Raw genomic sequence first — 25600 nt, forward strand, 5'->3', positions numbered from 1 at the left:
CGTGGGAGGCCTGGAAGAGGCTCCTGGCTTCGGATCGGCATAGTATCGGCCCGTTGCGCTCACTTGGGGAGTGAATCACCGGACGGAAGATCTTCCTCTCTGTCTCTCCTCTCTGTATATCCGCCTTTCCAATGAAAAAATAATAAAAATAAATCTTAAAAAAAAAAAAAAAGATTGGATGTGGAGCTGGGACCCAAACCTGAGCACCCCCAGATGCAATGGCACCCCCAAGTGGTGGCTTGAGTGCTGTGCCAAACACCTTCGTCTTTTTTTTTTTTTTTTCTTCTGCTGATTCAGTATTTGCTGAAAAGGATATATCACAACTTATTTATCCTTGTTAGTGGGATGAGACAGAATGTCTCAAAATAAAATGTTCATCCAAAAGAGACACAAAGATGAACGCTATATTGGTATGGAACAGAGTCAGCTGCTGATGGGTCCCTGGGATATCGGGATACACTGTGAGGGCAGAGTGGAAAGGGCTGGAACATTATTTAGTCAATTTGACACTTCTTTTGAGCTTATTATTATTATTATTTTTAATGTACTTGTTCTCATTGGAAAGGCAGATTCAGAGAGAACGATCTTCCATCCGCTGGTTCACTCTCCAAATGGCCCCAAGGCCAGGAGCTGAGCTGATCTGAAACCAGGAGTCAGGAGCCTCCTCTGGGTGTTCTACGTAGGTGCAGGATCCCAAGGCTTTGGGTCGTTCTTGACCGCTTTCCCAGGCCACAGGCAGGGAGGCGGATGGCAAGTCGAGTGCCCATATGGGATCCAGCGCTTGCAAGGGGAGTATTCACTAATTAAGGCTTGGTGCTGTCAAGCTTACATTTACAAATACAAAAATCACAGCGTAGGGGCAGATGTTCGAACTCACTGTCAGCTCATTTGGGGGGGGGCTGGTGCTGTGGCACAGAACACTAAGCTGCCTGCTGTGTTGCCGGCATCCCCAAACTATGACGGTGCACCTCCCTGCTGATGCACTCGGGAAAGAAGTAAGAGATGGCCCAAGTGCTTGGGCCCCTTGCACACACGTGGGAGACCCAGATGAAGCTTGTGGCTCGCGGCTTTGGCTTGGTCCAGTGCTGGACATTGAGGCCATTTGGGAATTAACCAGTGGATGGCAGCTCGCTCACTTACCACTACTGCTGGCTCAGGTGGCAGCCCGGGATGAGCTGCACTCTCAGTCATCCTGAGACGCAGCTTCCAGTTTCTGCCAGGCCCAGTCCATGTTGTTGTGTCTGCTTCTCAGGCTTTCAAGAAAATAGAAAATATAAAAAGAGCTCTGCATTCAGACATTGTGGACTTGAATGCTGGATCTAGCACCTCTGTCCAGCAGCAAAACGGGTCTAAAACGCACATATCGTTAAGCTGCCGAGTATCACGGCGACGCACCAAAGGATAAAGGTGGCTGGTTTTGGCTTTGAGGCTGCGGGCCCTTTAAAGCGGCGTCTCCGTGGCAACGGTGGCAGATCAGGGCGGGAGTGGGTGGGCGGGATCTCCTAACCCGGAAGTGACGGCTGCGCGTAGCCGGCGTCGCCCACAGGCGTCCCGGAAGGAGCGAGCGGCGGCGCCAGAGCCAGTGAGTGCGAGTGGCGCGTCCCGCCGGCGGAAGCCGCTGGTGGTCACGGCCTCGGCCGCCCGAGCTCTCCCAGGGCCGGAGGGCCAGCCGCCTGCGTCCGCGCTGTGCTTGTTCCCCCCGACAGGGCCTCCCCGCTCCCCTCGCCGCGGGCCTCCGCGGCGCCCGGACGCTCTCAGCCTCCCCGTCCGACTTCCCCCTGCCCAGCCCTCGGTCCCTGAGCTGTGGCCCCGCTGCGGCCCGGCACCATGGGCAGCGAGCAGAGCTCCGAGGCCGAGAGCCGACCCAACGATCTGAACTCCTCAGGTCGGTGCCCTCTTCTGCCACCCTCGTGGGCCGGCCCTGTGTGCGTGCGGAGCGGGCTGGGGCCAGTGGGGCCCGGGACGGCGGACTGGTCACGCCTGGGAAAGCCCTCATCATGCTTCCATTCAAAACAAGACAAAACAAAAAGTGACCATCTGTCCCTAAGCTTATGATTCCCTAGACCGGCCTGGGCGCCCTGCCCACTATTTATTCCCCGAACAGCCGTTTGTCCCAGCTGCAGTCCACTCTTGAAAAGACGCCTTAATTAATTTTTGGCTCTAGGACTCAGCGACGGACCGACTGAGAATTGGGTCCTGAACAAGGACCGCTAAGCACAGGCTCTGTCTTGAAAATGGAGCATGGCAAGTTCCTCTTGAGCAGACGTGTGCGGTGGCTGCACGACCTCAGAACCCTTAGGTGCAAACGCCTGTGGAAGTGGGTTTTGTTGTTGTTGTTGTTGGCCTCCGAAGCTGTCTTGATCATTGTTCTAGTGTTTAGGAGCTGACAAGGGACAGCAGACTGTCTGGTCTCTGTGTGTGTCTGTCTTAGCTTCTGAAGTGGGAATGGAAGGATTTTTATAGTGCTTGGAAAAGAGCGAACGTTCACCATATGCAGCAGCTGGGATGTAATTATTCCTTGTTTGATTACCTGCGGACCCCGGGACAGCTGGGAGTCTTGATGGATAAAATAGCTCTGCGCTTGTTAACTGCATTGGTCAAACCTGGGGCCTAACAGGCACCGGTGGCCTTAAAATTACTGGGCATTTCTGCCAAGCAAAATGTAGCAGCAGACCTAAGGGTCCGCCTTCACCCTCTCTGGGGTTACCCTGCAAGGATAGTTTTTAATGGTGAACAACATCAACTAATTTTGCATTTTGAGGGGGGGAGTCCCAGAAAGCCCCATCTCTTATAACAGATACCATAATAATGCCCCTTTCCCTAACTTTTTGGTCTCCAAGTGAGCCCAAAGTTAAGTTTGGGGGAAGGGGTGTGGCATCTTTTTAAAAAAATATACTTCCTTGCGCAGGAACCCACAGCAAAGGCCAGCTTCTGGTGTTGGGGCTTGCCTATCCCCTGCCTGCTTGTGTTGGCTCTTTAACTGTTTTATGGAAGAAGTCTTAAGTCCCGCTCTCCCTGGACTGAAGGAGAGGTGCGGTGGCAGAATCACACACTTGGTCTGTAACAGGGAAGATTTCTGGCATTGCTGTGGCAAGATGTGATTAACGGCCTGGAGTAAGCTTTTCTCAGAGGACAAGTGACAAAGATTTTTCCAGAAGATGCAGTAGCTTCAGATCACACCCTGTGATGAGGCTGACTGGAAACCCTTGAACAGGTCGATACACACCCCAACCAAGAAGGTCCTTGAAGGCTGTTTCAACCTAGAGGATCCTTCATGGTTTGGATGACTTTGCTCCAAATGGATTACCTTCTCTGCAGGAACGGGCAGTTGACCTGCCTCGGGCAGTCCTGTAGATTTTTGCTTCCATGGGGCCTGGTGATTATTTCTGACTCTGTTGGATCAATGTTGAAACTTCAGGGTGAGGGATTGGAGGCAGTGGGCCCACCATCCTGTGTTTGAGAGCATGAGTTTTCTCTTGACTGGGATCTGTTAAACTTGCCAGGCCTGCTGGGAGATAGCTTGACTATCCCGTTATGGCTGGATTGTTTTCACTGACTGTACATCAACCTGCATTTCCTTTCCTCTTTTTTAAAAAAAAGATTTATTTATTTTCATATGAAAGGCAGATTTTTACAGAGAGGAGAAGAGACAGATCTTCCATTTTCTGGTTCACCCCTCAAATGGCTGTAACAGCTGGAGCTGAACCAACCCTAAGTCAGGAGCCAGGAGCTTCTTTCTGCGTCCCCCCTATGCTTGCAGGGGCCCAAGAATTTGGGTCATCCTCTGCTGCTTTCTCAGGTTGTAAGCAGGGAGCTGGATGGGAAGTGAAGCAGCTGGGACACAAACTGGCTAGTTTGATACGCCCACACGCCGGTCCCATTCTTTGCTAACTCCTAGTATTGTTAACCTTGGACACTGGCAGCCAATTTTGTACCCTCATTTCCTCTTCCCTAAAAATGAGGATAGTTGTTGGTGGGCTCAGGAAAATCCAAGAAAGAGAGATTTGAAAACAAGATCTGGGCCTTGTGTGGTAGCCTTACATGCGCTGGAATCCCATTTGGGTACCACCTTGTGTCCCAGCTGCTCCTCTTCTCATCCAGCTCCCTGCGTGCGGCCTGGGAAACCAGGCAAGCACGGCTCAGAGCCTTGGGATCCTGCACCTGAGTGGGAGACCCGAAAGCAGCTTCAGGCTCTTAGTTTGGATTGGCTCAGCTCCAGCTGTTGTGGCCACTTGGGGAGTGATTTAACGGATGGAAGATCTCTCCTCTGTATATCTGACTTTGCAAAAAAAAAAAAAATCTTAAAAAGAAAAAGATCCGTCTGTGTTTGTGGGTGCTGAAAACAATAATTTTAATTGTCTGTTGGTAAGTGTTAAACCTTTCTGTAATGCGAGTCTTTTAAATACCTTAGCCAAATTGGCTTTCCCATAATCCACCTCTCCCAAGCCCCCACTGAAGCACAGCCGTAGCTCGTTGTGTCCTGACTACTTCCCTGTAGTAACCACTCTGAAGGCGGCTTTGGTGAGACTGAGGTGGCCTACAGCAAGCTGCTCCTGAGCAGGGTTGTTCTTTCTTTCAGTGGCTCCTTCTCCGGCCAAGCACAGAGCCAAGATGGACGATATTGTGGTCGTAGCCCAGGGCTCTCAGGCCTCGCGTAACGTCAGCAACGACCCTGATGTCATCAAGCTCCAAGAGATTCCGACCTTCCAGCCCCTTTTGAAAGGTAAGGATTGCTTCTTGCCGCAGTGACTCTGAACTCTTGCAAGGTCCCGCGGCTCCACCGCCCTGTCCCCAACAGGTCCCGTGCCTTACCTTCTCGGCTCCTTCTGGCTTTTAGCTTTCATGGCATCTTAGCGAAGCCTTGCTTGATTGTGGTGTTTAACCGTGCGGCCCCTTGCCCTACTGCAGATTGGCGTCCTGTCTGCTTTGGCTTGGATGTGAGCTGCACCATAGCAGGCCTTTTCTGTTTGGTTCACGGTTGAGTCCCCAGCTCCAGAAATGGGGAGATAGTGGCTAAGGAAGGGAGATGAGGAAGGGAGATGTTGGAGCTGGTCATTCCCTGCTCTCTTTTGTGCTGTGGATTGTGGATTGATGAGCTCAAGCCCAGAGGAAAAGCCTCCCTTACCACTGATACACTTGTGATTGATGCTGGCAGCTGTTTGAGGGGAGAGATACCCGTCTTTGTTAGATGGTGGAGAGGCGTTTCTCTTAATTCAGCAGTGTCTTCTGCTTAAGCATCCCTCCTCCTCCGTACATCCAAATACAGAACACAAGACCCTGTTTCCCTAACCTGTGTCTCAGGGTGTTGCTTGTTGCTATAACTGGGTAACTTATAAAGAAAAGAAATCTGTGTGTCTCATATTCCTGGAAGTTCAAGAATATGGCACTGGTGTCTGGAACCTCCCTGTTGGTCCAAAACATAGAGACTGCGAGTCGCTCTTGGCAAGACAGAGCTTGCTAAGTTGGGTTTGGTTTATCTTCTTCCTCTAATAAAACCACGAATGCAGTCATTGGCTCCACCTGCATGATCTCATCTAATTAATTTACCTCCCAGAGCCCCCACGGCCAAACCCACTAGTAGACGACTGGAGCTTAAGTTTCAGCATGCTTTTTTGGAGGGAACACACACCCAGGGCATAGTCATGTGGTGTCATACAGCATAACCCAAAACATCCTAGACTTACATTGCCTTTTATTATACACGTATTTCTTTTTTGGCATTAAAAGTGAATGACGTCTGCAAGATCAGATAGCTAGCAAATAGACTGAACTAGACCCTTCATCACTCATGGCACTCCTGTACTAGTTACACTCTCCCTCACTGGACTTAAACTCATTGGTGCTTTCAAATGGCATGTAGAACTCTTCCTGCTGCTTCCTCTGTTTTACAGATGAGGAAATGCAAGCTTTCAGTCTCTTCCTCAGAGTTAGGCCCATTCACAAAACACTGCAGTACATCTCTTTTTCCCCATGGTATTAGTGTTGATTATTCTGGGGAATGATGTAGTTTTCCGAAGAAGCCAACATTAGTGAAATTTCTGTATCCATATATCCTTGTGCAATCAGATTACTAGGCATCCTCTGTCTCCTTGGACATTTGAAGGAGGGCATCTCTGTGCCTTCAGGAGCTGCCCACAGTCACAGTTTGCATGTGAATATTTCTTTCTTATAATCTACATTTTAGTTCTGTGTGGGGTATATGTGACCGATTCTTTGCTTTAGGAAAAGTTTAAAGCCAAAACAGTTTTGAGGGATATGTAATAATTTCCTAGGATTTGTTTTTTGTTTGTTTGTTTGAGAGAGTGATATGGAAAGGGTTGGAGAGATTGATCTTACATCTGTTGGTTGGCTCTCCAAACGGCCACTGCAGTCAGTGCTGGGTCAGGCCAAACAGGAACCTGGAGCTCCAGCCTGGTTTCCCACACGTATGGCAAGGGCCCAAGTATTTGGACCATAGTCTGTGTTCTCAAGGAGCTAGATCAGAAGTAGATTATTCAGGATTCAAACTTGAACTCCAACATGGGGTGTCAGCAGGTGGTGACTTGGTCAGCTATGTCATAACACCAGCCCCTGAGACTAATTTTTATAATAACTAACTGACTAGAAGCGAAAGAATTGGAGGCGTATGGACATTTGCTTAGAAAAGATAGGCAGATGAAAATAGGGTGGAAATAGTGTCTGCGATTATGATATTAACAGTGAGCTAATCCGAGTACCTCTGCATGTTAGCTATTATTTTTTTTTTCCATTTTATAGATGAGCACGCTGAGGCTCTGAGTTCTAAGTCACATGGCTATGGTGATAGTCTGTGTTAAAGATGGTATCTAGTTGTATCCGTTTTGTGCATAGTGTAAGACTACTCCTCAGTCTAGTACTGTGGCACTGCCGTGATGAAAACCGCGAGGCTGTAGGCGTGTGCTGGTGGGTCGAGGTGCTTGCTGCCTGGCCTCCTGGTTGGCATCATTCTGCCTGGTCATGTAGAGCCCTGCCCTCCACCTGCTGCTCTTGCCGAGGCCACTCATCACTGTCCCTTTTATACTCCGATCGTTTTTCCTCCCTCTCCTGCCTTCAGGGTGAGGCTGTTTCTTCCAGTGGTAAAATGGGCCACACAGTGAAGGCTGTGCCCCCCAGGTTTGAGTTCAGAAAGCTTTTATTCAAGTTAATGACAGTTTATTCTTCCAAGACAATGTAGTCCAGCATTGCACAGAGTTCACTATTGTTCCAGAATGTCATCTGATGTAATGCTGGTGCTGGTGGGTGATCTGCAGAGGCAGTGGCGGGCGAGGTTGAGCCTATTTGGATGACTGAGGTAATGTTTGCATTTTAATAAGCAAGCAGATTCTTTCTTTGGTCTTAGCCCTTTTGCATAAATATGGCAGTGTGTGATTTATGCTCTGCAACCTGAATAGCTATTCCTCTTTTAAGGCAACAAGATTTCTTTTTCATGGCAGTTTCTGAATTGGTAATTTATTTTGGCACATAAAGTGTTTAATGTGGAATGAAATGTTGGGAAATCAGAAAGTAGCAATCAGTGGCCATGACAGAACACAAAAGCTAGAAGTAGATCTGATGTAAGATTCCTAGAGGTTTAGCAAGCCCTATAGATACCTTATTTAAAATTCAACCACTCATATTTTTTAATGAGCCCCACTGTATTTTATGTCATTCTATAGGAATGAATGTTTACAATGTTTATATTGTACTTACTAATTTTTAGAAATAGTTACTCTGTTCACTCCAGCGTATGAGTATATGCATCCACACACACACAACATTCTTTGCTACTGACCCCTCATTTTTGTCAGTGACCTTGGATATAGCATAAGAGCTGGTGTTGTCTTGCTGCAGAAGGAAGGGACTGCTCCTGTTCCCAGCAAGGGAAGTCAGGCAGATGCAGCGTAGGTGCCTGCGTCATAGCGTGCGGCTTCGTTGGGAATCCTTTGGTTGGTTGTTAAGGACATGATGCATATGGAGTAGATTTTGATGATTACAATGAGCCAGGGGCTTTTCTTTTTGTTTCCTAATGTAAATCTTGTTAAATTTAAAATTCTGTTTTATTTGAAAGGCAGAGAGAAAGCTACAAAGATACAGATGGAAAGAGATTTTTTTTCATTCACTGGTGTATGCCCCAAATGCCCAACAACAGCCATGGGAAACCAGGTCAAAGATGGGAACCTGGAACTGCATCCAGGTCTCTGACATAGGCGACAGGGACCCAGCTACAGCTAGTCGAGCCGTCACCTGCTGCCTTCCCGGTGAAGCGTTGGCAGGAATCTGGTGGGCAGTGGAGTAACCAAGCCAACAGGTGCCCTCGGGTATGCGTGTGCTGAGTGCCAACTTCACGACTGCACTGCCTGCCTGCTTCCCGGGGCGTTGTGCGGTGGAACATGGTCTCAAGAAAAGCAGTGCAGTCTCCTTACGTGCAACGTGGGGAATTAGAGCTGGAGGTTACAAGTGGACAAGAATGAAGTGATAGAAAGTCCGATACAAGAACATGAAAGAACCAGATTTCCTTTTGTTTGTTTGTTTTCTGCTATTGCAAGACGGCCTACGTCATTACCTTGGGATAATTCCACCGTTAGATTTCATGTGTAATTACTACTTCATTAAACTTCCATTGGACTGGGGTCTCCCTCAAGTCAGGACTTTGCCCTCAGAGTACATACAGGTACCAGATGACTCACTAAATGAGTGATGAACAGGATTTCTAGCCAAATGCGGATCTATCATTTACTGGATGTTCAGCAAAGGATGATTAAAATTCTCAAAGCCAAGCCAGAAAATCATACCAAGGATTCACTTATCATTGTCTGCATCATTTTTAAAAACTTGTAGCTCTGAACTACTTCATAAAAAGTTGCTGTTCACACACACACACGCGCGCACGCGGATATAGACAAAATTCATGTTTACTTCATTTTTTTTCTTGTCTTCCTAATAAATCCTTAGCTTCATTGCTTTTGGCTGCAATAGAAGCAGGTCTTTCCTTGTCTGGGTGATTGAAGAGCCTAATTATTTGATGTGCATCTCTGATTTTTCCTTTATTGGCAGTTGGGCTTATTCCTAGCATTAATGCTGCTTCTCATATTGGGTTTTGGGTTCGAGTCCACCTCTGTAACAGCTACTTGTGAATACAGATTATTTGGCAGACTTTGAAAAACTTGCTTTACTTGAAGCAGCATATGCTGGATGGCCTGTGAACCCTGCAGCAGCAGTGGGCAGTCCAGCTACGACCTTGTAGTGGCCACGGCTTGGACTCGGTACCCCTGCCTTCCCTGAGGGCTGGAACATCCCAGTCCAGAGGCCATGGCCACCAACCAGATGGCCTCACCTGAGAGTGAAGACCAGCCAGCTGCAAGCACAGCCCACTCAAGTAAGGGTGCCCTGTGGAACACCAAGAACTAGATTTCAGATGGCCAGTTTGTAATACCCTTCTGATCCATTCATCTGTCACCCAGCCAGGGGGCAGGAAGATCTGCATTCACTCACATCTGTCTCTGCCTGCTGTCAGACCTAACTGTCACACGAGGGGATGGCGTGCCAGCAGAGGGGTGGGAGTGTGGCTCTTCCTCAGGGCCGTGGTCCGCTCTGAAAGGCTTAAAGGTGCCTCTGGCCCCTGGGGTGATCCAGAGTGGATTTCCTCCAAACACCATGTTGAAAGAGTTAACAACTTATTCCTGATTACCTTATATTTGTGCAAGAACTCTTCAGTTTGCCTTTCACATAAAAATTCTCAGAAAATTGGGTTACAGAGAGGAGGAGGGACAGACATAGAGATTTTCCTTCTGTTGGTTCACGTCCTGAACAGCTGCCGTGGCTGGATCTGATACGAAATGAAGCTAGGAGCCAGGAGCTTCTTCAGGATCTCTCATGTGGTTGCAGGGGCCCGGGCACTTGAGCCGTCCACTGCAGCTTTCCCAGGCCATAAGCAGGGAGATAGACGGGGAAGTGGAGCTAGCAGCATGTGAACCTGTGCCCGTATGGGATATAGCACTGTAGGTTGGGGCTTAGCCTGCTACGCCCTAGTGCTAGCACCCTCAGTTAGCATTTTAAACCCGTTGTTAACCAGAAGAGTGTTAGACTTACTTGCCGGAATGGCAGTATCAGGTGTATGGTTGTTTTGAGCCACGAGAGAAGGAGAACTCATCTTACCAGCCTCCCCTTTTTTCTCTCTCTAGCACATCTCCGTATGTCTGCTTCTGTTCTGGTTTCTTTCCATTACTCTGTGAAGGTTCTCAGCGCCTTTCTCTGAAACGCAGTGCCTTGCTATTTCACTCTTTTCTTCATTTGTTGGGACTTTGCTGCTGTCCTTCCTTCATGTCTAGCATGCAGCATGACCTTCTTATGTTCAGATATGCAAACGTTGCCCTATTTCAAACAGAACAGACATTGCCCCCCTTGACTGCCGTGCTTACTCCTGGCTTCTCTGCTTGGCCGCTGCGTGCCGTCCCTGTGTCCTTCCTCTCTCGGTTGGCTCGCTCGTGGGGAGGCTCAGGTTTATATTTACCATTCCATATCTGCCTGCTTCTTTGGAGGGTCACTGCCCGTGTTCTCTTTGCTTGGTGGAAAGGCATGTGCACAGTCATGTTTTTCATACAGCTCCCACTTTCTGAATCCTTGATTCATTTGTGCAGATTTCCATTTCCATTTTGTTATTTATCTTTAACCTGAGGAATTTCTTTTATAAAATGCTATTTTTATTTATCTGAAATTGTCATTTTTTTGCCCTGTTTTGTTATAATACCATTTTTGGTAGTAACTAGTACAATTCTTTTGCAGTTCAGCTTTTGCAGAGGTAGCTGTGATGTCTTGTGAAACTTCCGTTTTCAACCCCCTTGATTTCACCATTTTTCACCTGTATTGACGTTTCTTGTTTGGTTTAGTTATTCTGTGATGGTTCCTAGTAGTGATTTCCTGGTTTCTGGCATTCCTTCTACACTTGCCGCTTGACGTTCAGCCGTAAGAAGGAGCTTTCGTTCTCTTGCACACCTTAGGTCGGTGTGGAGCAGCGGACTGTTGCCTCATCCAGGGAGTTAGGGTCTGTGTCTGACATGGATCCTTCTCAGCCTCAGTGCTCCAGGCTTGGCCAGGAGCAGCACCTTCAGTATAACTTTCCACATTCTTTTGCTGTGTTCCTCTTACTCTTTTGAATGTGTCTTTGTTGCTGGCACAGTGTAATGTTACAGACTTAATCTTGTCCTTCCCTGGTGCCAGCCTTAGAATCAGACATTTCTTCTCAAAGTAGCCCTGGGACCTAGCACAATGGTTTAATTGACTAGCCCTTCCCTTGCAAGCACCAGGATCCCCTGTGGGTGCCAATTCATGTCCTAGCTGCTCCACCTACCATCCAGCCCCCTGCTTGTGCCCCTAGGAATCAGTTGAGGACAGCTCAAAGCCTTGGAACCCTGCATTCATGTGGGAAACCTGGAGGCAGCTCTGGGCTCCTGGCTTCGGATCGGCTCAGCTACAGCTGTTGTAGTCATTTAGGGAGTGAATCTGCAGATGGAAGATCTTTCCAGTAGAAATAAATAAATCTGAAAGTAGTCCTGTTTTTTTCTGTGGTAGGTAGAATTTGGAAACCACTCCCAGGCTCACTCAGTGGATCTAGTTGGGAAAATAAACCTGTATTTATTTATCTTCTATGAAGATGATGAATGATACTAATATATTCCATGTTTTTGGTCTGTAGACTTTAATTTTTATCAAATACTTCGGCAGTTATGTCTTCCAGTACTTTTTTGCCCTTGTCCCTACGTTTTTGTGAAACCTCAGTTTCCATGTTAGACTACTTGAAGTTTTCTCAAAAGTCATTAACAGAACTTTGAATTTTTAGCTAAATTTTCAGAGACTTATTTATTTGAAAGGCAGAGTGAGACAGTGATATCTTTCAGCCAGTGTTCATGCCTTAAATCCCTACCCCAGGCTGGCTTGATCCTGGCAGAAAACCAAGAGCCAGTAACTGCCTCCGGGTTTCCCCAGGTGTGGCAGGAGCCCAGGTTGGGGTCGGCGGGCACTGTCTGCCAGGTGCATTATCAGGGAGCCACACCAGCAGCTCAGAGTACGCAAGGCTCCAGCCAGGGACTCTCAATCTGTTTGTTTTAAAATTTTTAATTTAATTTCTAATATTGTTTAAGTAGTTGAGAGGGATGCCTGCTCCTATGGGTCTCCGATTAAGGTGGTATGGAGGAAGGTGATTGGGATAAACGTTTCGGTTCTTTTTTCCTCCTGTGTTGACTGAGGGGAAAGAAGGAAGGGCTGGGGTGCTGCTTGCTGTCAGACTGTGTCAGCACCCGGGGTTGGGGAATGGTCATTTGATGACACCTTAAAGACACCAATGTGGGGAGAAGTGTTCCACGGGTGTTTACGTGTGTGGTTGATAATTGTGAAAGATTGTCAGCTTTGTTGTAATAGGGTTGAGAAAATCTTTCCAGGCTCTATTGCCTTAGTGTGTCCACAGACTCAGACACTAGCTGCCAAGCTTGCCAGGGCAATTGTCCAGCCTGTTCTGTTTTCCCTCCCCGATGAGGCACTTGACGTCCTCTGCTGGCCTGGATGAGCTGGCTGTCACGTTCCCATGTGCATCTGGGCGTGTTGCCCATGGCACAGATATCAGCAGCTGAGGAGGCCCAAATCCATGTGTTTCAAGATCAGACCACATATATTGTAATTTTCCCAGGGGCTGGGGCTTGAGTCCAGTGATCTAACTGGGGAGTCTCCCAAGAAACCTTGCCTGGGGTGACCTCAGCTTTGACTTGTGTGTGCCAGCTAGTGCAAGGTCAGAGTTGGTCCGTCACTTGCACTGTCCGACTCACATACCAGTGGATGTGGTGAAAACAGGCGCTCTGTAGTGGGGTGTGGGTATCCCGAATGGTGACTTACATGCCCACACCATCCACTTGTAGGTTTTTTCCCTCTTTGTCTTTATATTGGATAGTTTGTATTGCTGTGCATTTAGGCTCAGAGGTCTCTTTTTTTTTTAATCCTCTAAAAATATTTCTTTCCACTTGAAAGAGATAAGGAGAGACAAACCTTCCCATTTGCTGATTCATTCTCTAAATGCACACAACAGCCAGGATTGTGACAGACTGTAGTCCGCCGTGTGGGTGACAGGGATCCAGGTGCTGGAGCTCTCGCTGGCTGCCGCACGGGATGCGCGTTAGCACAAAGATGTCCTCAGAGTGGAGTAGCCCTGTCCCACGGATTAGCTTAACCCACTGTGTCACAACACCTGCCCCGTGGTTAAATTAGTTTTGTTTTTTAAGCGACAGAGCTCGCGTTCACTGTTTCATTCCCCAGATGCCTTCAGTTGGTGGAGGTGGGCTAAAGCAGGGACCTGCGAATTCAGCTCAGATCTCCAGCGTGGGTGTCAGGGACACCAGCACTTCAGCCATCAGCGCTGCCTCAAAGGGTACACGTTAGTGGGGAGCTGGGACTGAAACCCTGGCGTTTGGATGTGGTTGTGGACACCGTGACCAGCATCTTGACCTCCAGGCCCAGCGTGTGCCCTCAGAGGTCACCTTTTCTGTTGTGTCCGTACCACTGTTAATTCCATCAAAGATATTTTAATTCCAGATATTACATTTTTCAGCTTCATGTGCTTCATTTTCCCTTTCTAAATATCTTCCATTCTCTACTTGGCATGCTTGTATTTTCCTCTAATTTTTGCAAATATGGAGAATATTTATCACTAGATTGCGTACTGGTCCATCACTTCTATATCTGCTTTCTATTGCTGGAACTTTCTGCTGGTCCTTTGCAGGCCTGGGAGATTTTTATTGTATGCAAAACATTGTATATTTTACATGTTTTAAGGATTTATTTCTTTAAAGAATTTTCTTTGTTCTGGCATGTGGTTAAGTTACGTTTAGTTCATCTGACCATTTCTAAGTTTCCTTTTCAGTTGTTCAAACTTACCCAGAGCAGTTTTGGGTTTAATTTAGTCTCAGTGTTCAGGTTAACTTTGCTGCACACCCGCCCGTTGCTCACATGTTAGTGAGTCTTATTCCTGTGGCTGATGGGAACATGGACTATCCTACCTTACCTGAGTTTCAGCATTTGGCCTCCGGCTTTCCTGTCGTGGTCGCTCTGGTCTAGCAGAATTTTATCCTGTACATGCGCAGTGAGAGCTGGGCCAAGAGATTCCAGCTGACTGCCTTCCTCTTCCATAATTGTCACGTGGATTCTATGCTCTGGAGTTTTCCCAGATTTGTTCTCTGTACAACTTGGGCAACTGCGCTTTTTTTGTTTGTTTGTTTTGTTTTTGTTTGTTTCTGATGCCTTTTCAGTTGTGGACTAAATGTTTATGTATTCCTCAAATTCTCAGGTTAAAATTCTGATCCACAATATGATGTTCACAGAAGGGTTCTCTGGGAAGTGGTGTGGTTGAGTGTGGAACCCTCACCCAGAAATACTTAAAAAAAAAAAGATTTATTTCTATTGGAAAATCAGATTTTACTGAGAGAAGAGATACAGAGAAAGATCTTGTCCATCAGTTAACTCCCCAAGTGGCCACAATGGACAGAACTGAGCTGATCCAAGGAGCCACGAACTTCCTCCAGGTCTCCCATGCAGTGCAGGGTCCCCAAGGCTTTGGGCTGTCTTCTACTGCTTTCCCAGATCACAAGCAGGGAGCCAGCTGGGAAGTGGAGCTGCCGGGATTAGAACCAGCACCCATACGGTATCCCGGCACGGACTTTAGCCACCAGGCCACGCCGCCAAGCCCTCCTCTCTTTCCTAATATTAAAGGATATATCTTCCTAAATACATCATTTTCTGTTTGAGCTGATTTCATATGATATGCAACAGTAAATACACACATGCTTTCTAGAAAGGCTCTGGTTTATCAGTAGTTTCTGCTAAGGTGTAGCTCCAGAAGCCTTTAAGGGCTGCATAGTATGGGCCTGGTGCAGTGGCCTAGCGGCTGAAGTCCTCGCCTTGAATGTGCCGGGATCCCACGTGGATGCTGGTTCATATCCCGGCAGCTCCACTTCCCATCCAGCTCCCTGTTTGTGGCCTGAGAAATCAGTCAAGGATGGCCAAAAGCACTGGGACTCTGCACCTGTGTGGGAGACCCGGAAGAGGCTCCTGGCTCCTGGCTTCAGATTGGTTCAGCTCTGGTCGTTGTGGTCCCTTGGGGAGTGAATCATCAGATGGAAGATCATCCTCTCTGTCTCTCCTCTTTGTATATCTGACTTTCCAATAAAAATAAATAAATCTAAAAACAAAGACTAGGGCCCGGCGCGGTGGCGCAAGTGGTTAAAGGTCCTCGCCTTTCACGCCCGGGATCCCATATGGGCGCCGGTTCTAATCCCGGCAGCCCCGCTTCCCTTCCAGCTCCCTGCCTGTGGCCTGGGAAAGCAGTCGAGGACGGCCCAAAGCTTTGGGACCCTGCACCCTGTGGGAGACCCGCAAGAGGCTCCTGGCTTCGGATCGGCATAGTATCGGCCCGTTGCGCTCACTTGGGGAGTGAATCACCGGACGGAAGATCTTCCTCTCTGTCTCTCCTCTCTGTATATCCGCCTTTCCAATGAAAAAATAATAAAAATAAATCTTTAAAAAAAAAGAAAAAATAATAAAAATAAATCTTTAAAAAAAAAAAAATAAAAACAAAGACTAAATCGTGTACAAATCTGCAATTCATCTTCAGTTTTTCTGCTTTTCCCAAAACCTCATATGAAAACTGTTTGATTTTTAAACATTGACATTTGAGACTGAAATGTTTATTTAAGAAAACTGAAACTTTCTGTTCCCAGAATTAAGCAAAAAAAAAAAAAAAAAAATCTGTTACATGATTCTGCAGATTCTACAGATTTTAACTGATAAATAGATTAGCTGCTGATTTTATGTTGAGGATTTATAATCCATAAAGTTTTTCACTTCTGGCCAGAAATGAAAGTCACATGCTTTTAAAACTGTGTATTTGAATATTCATTTATTCATTTAGCCACGTTCATTGACTGATTGCTCTTTATCAGGCATTGTTAGAGTGAGGATATGAAAGCAAGACAGCGCCACAGGGCCTACATTGTGATGTAGCGGGCTAAGCTGCTGCTTGTGATACTTGGGTACCATATCGGACCTTCCAGCACTGCCTTCTGGGTCTTCCAAGCCTTTGGTTTCAGGAGGGGCAGGCACTTCCTTCACTTTGGGCTCCATCTTGGTGAAAAAACCAAGAAATGTTTTTAAAATGCTGATAATTGGGCCCCAACTCAGATTGATTCAGTGCATGTTGGTGTTAGGTATCTGTAAGTGAATCAGGAATTCCAAAGAATTCTGGAATGGGTCCACTAGCCATGCTTGAACATTTTGATCTCTAGAAGATTGTGAACTTGAACCCCACTTGAGAACTGTTGGGTCATTTAACAGTGTTAAGACAATTTCTAAAAGGACATGGTTGTTGATACAGTATTTTGACATCTTCTATTAGGTTTTGCTATTTTTAGGTGATCTCTCTGTAATGGCTACGTTAGACTTTTGATTAATTGAGAATCTACTGTAGAGGACTGGTAAAAATGTAGTGACAGAATTTTTTTTAAATTAAGATTGTTTTTCTAAAAGAATGTTTTTCTATCAAAATTTAGTTCCATGGTAAGCCAATGAAATACAAAGTGGCATTTTAAAAAATGAGTTTATCTAGATAATTATTGGCCTCTGAATGATGAAAGTGGTTTATAGAAACTTTAGACATTATTGTGAGTTTATGAAAGTTTCATGGACAAACATGCTGCTGTGAGTTTCAGAGTTTTTAGAACAATTTGGCGTTACTTTGTTCTTACAACTGAAGACTTCTTTAAATTTATAGTTCAGATGTTAGTATCTTGTATTTCAGTATATCACATTAATATGTGTAGTTATAAGAGAAAGTAAATCTCATTGTGAAGAGTTAAAATTTCTGTAGGCTGAAGATAAATTGTAACATACTTCAGTACTAATAGACACTGTAGTTTTTTCTCATAATTGCCTTTTTTTTTTAAGATGGCTTCCCTTTCATGTAGTTGACTTTAAAAGCAATCCTGTTTTTAACACACGTTTGCCACTAGATGTCACCAGACTAAAATAATTGGTAAGCTAGTTCTAAGCATTTACTCTGTAGCATCTTGAGTAAAACCAGGCCATGATTCACTGGTTGGAAAATATGTTTTGGCACATTAGTAGTTCATAATTACGTATTTTAGTGTTAATCAAGACAGAACAGAAAGATAACAGGAAACTTTAGTTACCCTGAGTTTTTGGAGGGAAAAGTATTTTTCAGTTTATTAGTGAACTCAAGGAAGTATTCATTACAACATAGATTTCTTGAGAATTGTAATTTTGTCTTAAGTTTCATCCAACTGCCTGCTTGTGGACTGGGAAAACCATGGAGGACGGCCCAAAGTCTTGGGACCCTGCACCCACATGGGAGACCTGGAAAGAAGCTCTTGGCTCCTGGCTCCAGATCAGCTCGGCTCCAGCTGTTGGCAGCCACTTGGGTAGTGAACCAACACTATCTGTCTCTCTTTCTCTATATAAATCTGCCTTTCAAATACAAATTTAAAAAACAATAAATTTAGAAATGTAAGAACTCAGGGCTAGCACTGTTAAGTAGACTAAGTCACCGCCTGTGGCACCAGCATCCCATATAGTTGCTAATGTGAATCCTGACCGCTCCGTTTCTGGTCCAGCTCCCTGCTAATGGCCTGGGAAAGCAGCAAAGGATGGCCTAAGGCCTTGAGCCTTGCAGCCACCCAGGAGAACTGGCTCCTGACTTCAGACCAGCCCTAAATGGGAATGAACCAGCAGATAGAAAATCTCTCAATGTTTGCTTTTATCTCTGAAAATCTGCTTTGCAAAAATGAATGAATCTTAAAAAAAAAAGTAGGAACTCAGGGCTCTTGCATTTTAAAGAATTCAGTGTATTTCAAAGGTTAAGAGCTAGGGAGACAGACACAAAGAGATTTTCATCTACTGATTGACTCCCTAAATGCCTGTGATAGCCAGGGATGGGCCAGCTCCAAGTGAGGAACTCCAGTCAGTTCTCCGACGTGGGTGGCAGGCGCCTGAGTACTTGAGAGCCATCACCTCCAGTCTGACAGGGTCACATTGCCAGGAGGCCGGGTCAGCAGCAGAGGAGGCAAAGCTTGAACCAAGCACTGATGTGGAATTGGGTGTCCCACATGCTGAGTTAATCATCAAACCAAACCTGCCCTCCAGGGTCCATGAATTGAAGGCTTTCACTTGGATTTAATATTTTTCAAGACATTGAGGAAAGAATCGTGCAACATAATACTTTGTAATTTATAAAAGTACTAGAACTTGAAAAAAGAGTAAAGATGATTGTCCTTCGGTGTCAAGATATACCGTTCTGATGTTGACCAAAAGTACTCCCAGTACTGCTGTTTAAAAGAAAATACAGGTAGAGGGCACTTAGTAAGCAGGAAATAATTCATATTGATAATAATTTTAAATCAGAGGAAAAAAATGTTTGGAACATTGCGTAGAACAGCCCTATTCTTCAGCGTTGAAAGTTGTGAAAAGCTAGGCATGGCTGAAGAATTGTCATAGATTTGACAAGACTAAGGAGACGTGTCGTGCGGGGTCGGGTTCTGGATCGCATTCTCAAATGAAAAGAGACATTAGTGGGCGAAATGGTACATTTAAATAGGAATGTAGTTTAGTTGATTCTGTTATGCTGGTGTTAATTTCTTGGCATCAGTAACTGTGCTGTGGCTACATACTGTGTTAATAAGGACAGTTGTGCCATTGTGGCTGTTGGTACTGCCACTCAGGATCTGAGAAACATCCCCTGTGTGCTACAGTACCAGGAATGTGGTACTGGAATTCAGCTTCGTGAGCCTGGGGATGTACCCGTTCAGAGGCACAGGTCCACCGTTGAGTCACATCACCAGTCTCTAGGAGCCATTGTAATGTACACTCCTGGGACTGACCTGAAGACCCTGATGGTGTTGATCCAGCTGAAGAGTCACATGGAGGTTCCACTTTCAGGCCCTCCCAGAACCAAAGCACAAGCAACTCCTCAGCCAACACCATACATCCTTTCTGATGAAAAAGTCTTCTAATGAAAGCTGCTCTGTCAAGCGTGCAGGCACAAGAAACGTGAAGAAGCACGGAAGGATAATATTTACAACAGAACACAGTGCCTCAGAAAGAAGTCAAAGGAATGATCCTAAGGAAACTCAGTGACATACAAGAGAAAGAGACAGAGGTGATGATGATGATGGTGATGATTACTAAGATTTACTTTTATTGGAAAGGCAGATTTACAGAGAGGAGAGCCAAAGATCTTTCGTTTGCTGGTTTACTCCTCAAGTAGCCACAACAGCTAGAGTTGAGCCGATCTGAAGCCAGGAGTGTCTTCTGTGTCTCCCAGGCAGATGCAGGGTCCCAAGGCTTCAGGCCATCCTCAACTGCTTTTCCCAATTTAAGCAGGGAACTGGATGGGAAATGAAACAACTGGAACACAAAACAATGCCCATGTGCGATCCCGGCACTTGCAAGGTGGAGGATTGTGCTGGGCCTATGACAGATATTTTCCATCTACTAGTTTACTCCCCAGATGACTGCAGTAGCCAGGGCTGCGCTAAGCTGAAGCCAGGATCAGGAGCTTCTTCCAGGTTCCTGATGTGAGTGCAGGGACCAAGCATTTAGGCCATGTTCCATTGCTTGCCCAGGCGCATTAGCAGCGAGCGGAATCGGTAGTGGTGCAATGGGACATGGACTGGTGCCCGTATGGGTTGCTGGAGTCATGGATGGTAGTTTTGCCTGCAATGCCACAAATGCCAAACCCCAAGAATGAATAATTTTATTGTTAAAAAATTCAGTGAAATAGGGCCTGGCACAATGGCTCGATTGGCTAATCTTGCACCTCCAAGTGTGGCATTGCATTTGAGTGTCAGTTTGTGTCCTGGCTGCTCCACTTCCCATTCAGCTTCCTGCTTGTGGGATGGGAAAGCAGTGGAGGATGATCCAAAGCCTTGGGACCCCGCACCTGTGTGGGAGACTCAGAAGAGGCTCCTGGCTTCAGGTTGGCTGTGCTGACTGTTGCAGCCGTTTGGGGAATGAACCAGTGGATGGAAGAGCTTTCATCCAGTCTCTCCTTCTCTGTGTAAATCTACCTTTCCAATAAAAAAGAAATCTTTATTCAAAGAATTCAGTGAAATAAAAAATTCTGGAGCAAAGTAGAGCAAAGGAAAAAACATTTTTTTTAGGTTTTTTTAAACAATAATTCAGCTAGATAAACATTTTTTTAAAATTAACGATGAAGAAATTATGAGATACATTAAGTGGATACTAAGTGAACAATAGATGCATTTTGGGTATACCTGAATGAGAAGGAGAAAAGGGTGAAGAACCCATTTAGTAGAAAAGTAACTGAAAACATTCTGGATTATTAAGAGAATGACATCAGATCTAGGAGGCTCAAGGGGTCCCAGCCAGACTCAACTAAAAACGTAACTCAGAACTGTCAAAGAGACTCCTGCGAACAGCAAGCGAAAAAGAACTGCGATACAGAGATGAGAATGCTGCGCTAACCACACTCCTCAGGAACCGAAAAAGTGAGGTGATACATCTCAAGTTTTTTTTTAATATTTATTTATTTATTGGAAAGTCAGATATACAGAGAGGAGGAGTGACAGAGAGGAAGATCTTCCGTCCGATGATTCACTCCCCAAGTGAGCGCAACGGCCGATGCTATGCCAATCTGAAGCCAGGATCCAGGAACTTCTTCCGGGCCTTCCGCACGGGTGCAGGATCCCAAGGCTATCCTCGGCTGCTTTCCCAGGCCACAAGCAGGGAGCTGGATGGGGAGTGGAGCTGCCGGGATTAGACCTGGCGCCCATATGGGATCCCAGGGCATTCAAGGCGAGGACTTTAGCCGCTAGGCCACACCGCCGGGCCCTACATCTGAAGTTTTGAGAGCAAAAACCTACCAGTCAGGAACACTGTACCCCCAGAGCTGTCCCTCAGAAGTGAGGGAGCACTAGTCTTTTCCGGATAAGCAGAAACTGAGGCAGTTCACCCCCACCAGAGCTACCCAGCAAGAATATGTAAGTGAATCCTACATTAGGAATCAAAGGATTGTAACAGTTGTCAAAACAAACAAACAAAAAAAACCCCCACAAAAGTACAAAAGTTACTCACAAGATAAACAAAGCAGAATCATTGACAGAAAACTACCAAAAACACAAAGATGAATAAGCAGAAACAATGAATATGTAAAGCAATTAGTAAGCAATTAACAAAGCAACCAGAGTTAATTTTTACCTATAAGTGGTAACTTGTAAACAACGAATCAGTTGGGGCTGGCACTTGGCATAGATTTAAGTTTGCTGCCTGAGCCAGAATCCCATATGGACACTGGCTTGAGGCTTGGCTGTCTGACTTCCCATTCTGATCCCTGCTGGTGTGCCTGGGAGGGCAGCGGATGGCCCGCTTGGGTCCCTGCCTCCATGGGGGAGGCCTGGATGAAGCTCCAGGCTCCCTTCTACCTGCCTCAGCCCTAACCATTGTAGCCTTCTGGGGACTGAACTATCAGAAGGAGGATCTCTGGTCTGTCTCTCCCCTCTCCCCTTGCCTTTTAAGCAAATACATGTTTCAAACGCAAAGTGAATGAGTTAAATCCCCCAAAATAGGTACGTGCTGGTCAAATGGACTTTAAAGTGAACGTCTAACTGTGTGCTCCCTATAAGAAACTGACTTTATTTATGGATATAGGCTGAAAGCGAAGGGGTAGAAAAAGATACTCCATAGCAGTAGAAACTAAAGTTGAATAGGAGTAGCTACTTATTTTAGACAAAATGTATTAATTTAAAAAATACTGATTTAGTTTCATTTGGAAGGCATACTTATAGAGAAAAGGAGATAGAGAAGGTTTTCCATTTACTAATTCGCCCCTTCCCCCTGCCCCCTTGCAGCTGATGGCAACAGTCAGAGCTGAGCTTACCTGAAGCTGGGAGCCAGGAGCCTCCGGGTCTCCGAGTAGGTACAGGAGCCCGAGGACTTGAGCCATCTTCCACTGCTTCCTAGACCATAAGCAGAGAGCTGGCTTGGAAGTGGAACAGCCAGGACAGACACCACAGGGCGGAGGATTAGCCCTTTGGGACACTGCAAGCCCCTGTGAAACAGAATTTAATCTGTAAAAAGAGACTTTTCATACATTGATTTTAAAAAATCAATTCAGCAGGACACAAGAGCTATGAATATAGACACAAGACTTCCCCATTACATGAAACGTGTATTGTTAGATGTGAAGGACAAGACAAACTCAGTACAGTAATAGTTTGGATCTTAAATACTCCTCTGTCTGTGGTGGACAGATCATGCAGACAGAATCAGCTAAGACACATCAGCATTGAACCTGCAGTAATACTATGGAGTAAATTGATCTAACAGATGTTTGCAGAACATTTCATCCAACAGCTGTAAAATATACAATGTTGTCATCAGCACGTGGAGCATTTTCCAGGATACATCATATGTTAGGTTACAAATCACGTCTCAGTAAAATTTAAAAAAACAGAGTCATATCACATATTTTCTTGGATCACAAGGGAATAAACAAGAAAACCTCTGAGAATACTGAAAAATTCTTAAGTATATAGAAGTTGAACAACATGCTGTTCAGTGACCAAGAAATCATTGAACAAATTAAAAGAAAAAAAAATTCCTTGAAACAATTTAAAATGTATCATGCCCAAGTCAAGTTTTCATTTGAAAGGCAAATTTTTATAGAGGGAGGAGAGATAGAGGGTCCTCCGTTTGTTGGCCATCCTCTGTCGCTTTCCCAGTCCATGCACAGCTGGATTGAAGTGGAGCAGTGGGGACACGAACTGGCGCCTGTGTCCGGATGCTGACGCTGAAGGGCAGAGAATCAGCTTGTTTCGCCATTGCACTGGCCCCGTGGTTGTCATCTTCTCTGCTATTACTGTCATTCATTTTTCTTTCACATACACTATCAGACTAGAAAGCATTGCTGCATGTTTTTGCTTTTGGTGATGAGATGGCAACCTTTTTCCTGTAGAAGGCATGGTAGCAAATATTTTAGGTTTTGTAGGCAACCACTCTGTGGCAGCTTGAAAGCAGCACAGATAATACTTAACACCATGCATATTAACGTATCCTGGTATAACCTGGTTTACCAGAATAACAGGTGGGCCATAATTTGATACCTCTCAGTTTAGACAGTTATTCATAGTGATTAAAAATAAGGAAAATGGGCCTGGCGTGGTAGCCTAGCAGCTAAAGTCCTTGCCTTGTACGCACCAGGATCCCAGTTAGGCATAGGTTCTAATCCCAGCAGCCCCACTTTCCATCTAGCTCCCTGCTTGTGGCCTGGGAAAGCAGTCGAGGACAGCACAAAGCTTTGGGACCCTGCACCCATGTGGGAGACCTGGGAGAAGTTACTGGCTCCTGGCTTTAGATCAGCTCAGCATCGGCCATTGCGGTCACTTGGGGAGTGAATCATTGGATGGAAGACCTTCTCTCTGTCTCTTCTCCTCTCATATATCTGACTTTCCAAGAAAAATAAATTTTTACAAAAAAATAAGGAAAACACATTTTGTATTTACCATTGTTTCTCCCATATCTGCAGAGCTCTTATTTATGTAGATTAAACTTTCTGTTTGAAACCATATTTTTTTTTGCTTGGGGAATTTGCCTTCAACGTTTGCAGCATTATCTGTTCATAATAAACTTTCAGTTTTTCTTGGTCTGAGAAAGTCTTAGAGAGCTTGTTTTGTAAGAGATTGGTGGTTTTTTTTTTTTTTTAAGTTTCATTTTGTTTATTTGAAAGCCACAGAGAGAGGGAGGGAGAAGCAAAGGGAGGGCTTGCCTCCACTGGTTCTCTCCCAACACTGAGAACCAGGACCTTCCTCTGGGTCTCCCAGGTAGTACAAGGTGCTTCCTGGGGCATCCTCAGCCACTGTCGCAGGTGCAGTATCAGAAACTGGATTGAAAAGGAGCAGCTGGACACCCCTGAGTGCCCGTGGGGGATGTCATCTCTGCAGGAGGCAGCCCCTGAAGGATTGCCTCTCCTCCTCTGTGTGTAATGTGCCTCCTCTATACTTTCATGATTTATGTTTCTCTTTTTAAAAGTTAAAATACTTTTTAAAAATATTTGTTGTTATTGGAAAGGCAGATTTACAGAGAAGGGAGACAGAGAAAGATCTTCCATCCGCTGGTTCACTCCCCAAGTGGCCACATTGACCAAAGCTGAGCCGATCCAAAGCAGGAGCTTCTTCTGGGTCTCCCACGTGGGTGCAGGGTCCCAGGGCCCTGGGCTGTTCTCTATTGCTTTCCCAGGGCACGAGCAGGGAGTTGGATGGGAAGTGGAGCAGCCAGGATACAAACTGGCACCCATATGGGATCCTGGTGCATGCAAGGCAGGGATTTAGCTACGAAGCCACTATGCTGGGTCCAATTTAAGATAGAATTTAATTACCTTTGTTCCTGACAATAAAATTCTCCTGTTAATGTGCAGTTCTGTGAGCATTGAGAAATTGTGAATCTACCCTAACAATCAGGATACAAGATGTTGTATATTACTCCAGAACTAGGGCCCTGCCCCTTTGTTGGTTTCATGGCTCACCTCAGCCTGTGACCACCTTGATCAGGTTTTTATTACTATGATCTTAGTATTTTTTGGTATATTACAAAAAAATGCGGTATGTCAGTAGCCCGTTGAGCCTGGTTCATTTCACAAAACATAATGTATTTGAGATCATCCATGTGGCTGAATCAACAGTTGTTCGTTGTTATTGGGCCCATTATTTCATCTTGTGGATATGTCCTATGTCTCTCAGTTTACCAGTTGAAGGGCATTTGAGTTGTTTCCATCATTTGGCAATTAAAATTAAAGCCACTGCAGCAAAACTTTTGTGGTCGTTAGGATGAATGACAGGATTGCTTTTCTCAAGATTTTAACTTTTAAAGATAGATTTTTATTGGAAAAGAAAATGTACGGAGAGAAGGAGAGACAGAAATATCTTCTGTCCACTGGTTCACTCCCCAAAGGGCTGCAACAACCGGAGCTGAGTCAATCCAAAGCTAGGAGCCAGGAGCCTCTTCCGGGTCTCCTATGCAGGTACAAGGTCCCAAGGCCTTGGGCCATCCTCGACTGCTTTTCCAGGCCACAGGCATGGAGCTGGATGGGAAGTGGAGCAGCCAAGACATGAACCAGTGCCCATATGGAATCCTGGTGATGCAAGGCGAGGATTTAGCCACCAAGCTACCACACTAAACCCACTTTCCCAAGATTTAATAAATCAGTTTACAGTGAAACTTCACTGTCAGCATTCCAGCTTCCTAACATTCCATTCAAACTTGGCCATTATTGGGATCTTTTTTCAAAATGCAAATGTCTTTTATTCTGATCATAAAAGTAATGTGTGCTCGTTGTAAGAATCATTGGGCAGCATCTTCCATGGGCTAACTGTGTTTTGTCTAGCTTGATTTTGTCACTAAGCCTTCTGATTTAAAACTCTGTCCTGCTCCTTTTTGGTCCTTTTCTGGTGGGCTCATGAACTGCGCATAGTGTTCTGGTGTGATCCGAGTTCTCTGCTTTGCTCTGCACGCTTTGTTCTTTAATATATCCAAGGTTCAGTAG

At 45.6% G+C, this 25600-nt stretch overlaps 1 protein-coding gene and 1 pseudogene across 3 annotated transcripts in view; one reads left to right on the top strand and one right to left on the bottom strand.

Annotated features, from left to right (window-relative positions):
• Positions 1 to 1586: 1586 nt before the first annotated feature.
• The window catches only part of BORCS5 (BLOC-1 related complex subunit 5), a 61977-nt gene continuing 37963 nt past the window's right edge, over positions 1587 to 25600 (top strand). For 2 of the 3 annotated variants that reach the window (XR_005882348.1, XM_040966970.1), the window contains exons 1-2: positions 1587 to 1885; positions 4580 to 4723. Coding sequence is in view for 2 of the 3 variants with exons in the window: in XM_040966970.1 (XP_040822904.1) it covers positions 1828 to 1885; positions 4580 to 4723 (202 nt within the window). In the remaining variant the exon portion in view is untranslated. The remainder of the gene's footprint in view (positions 1886 to 4579; positions 4724 to 25600) is intronic. The other variant, XM_040966982.1, reaches the window with a different exon arrangement.
• On the bottom strand, positions 8915 to 16155 carry LOC121147096 (annotated as a pseudogene).

Source organism: Ochotona curzoniae, unplaced genomic scaffold (genome assembly GCF_017591425.1).
Source record: "Ochotona curzoniae isolate NIBS_2020 unplaced genomic scaffold, NIBS_Ocur_1.0 contig_1482, whole genome shotgun sequence".
Taxonomy (NCBI): domain Eukaryota; kingdom Metazoa; phylum Chordata; class Mammalia; order Lagomorpha; family Ochotonidae; genus Ochotona; species Ochotona curzoniae.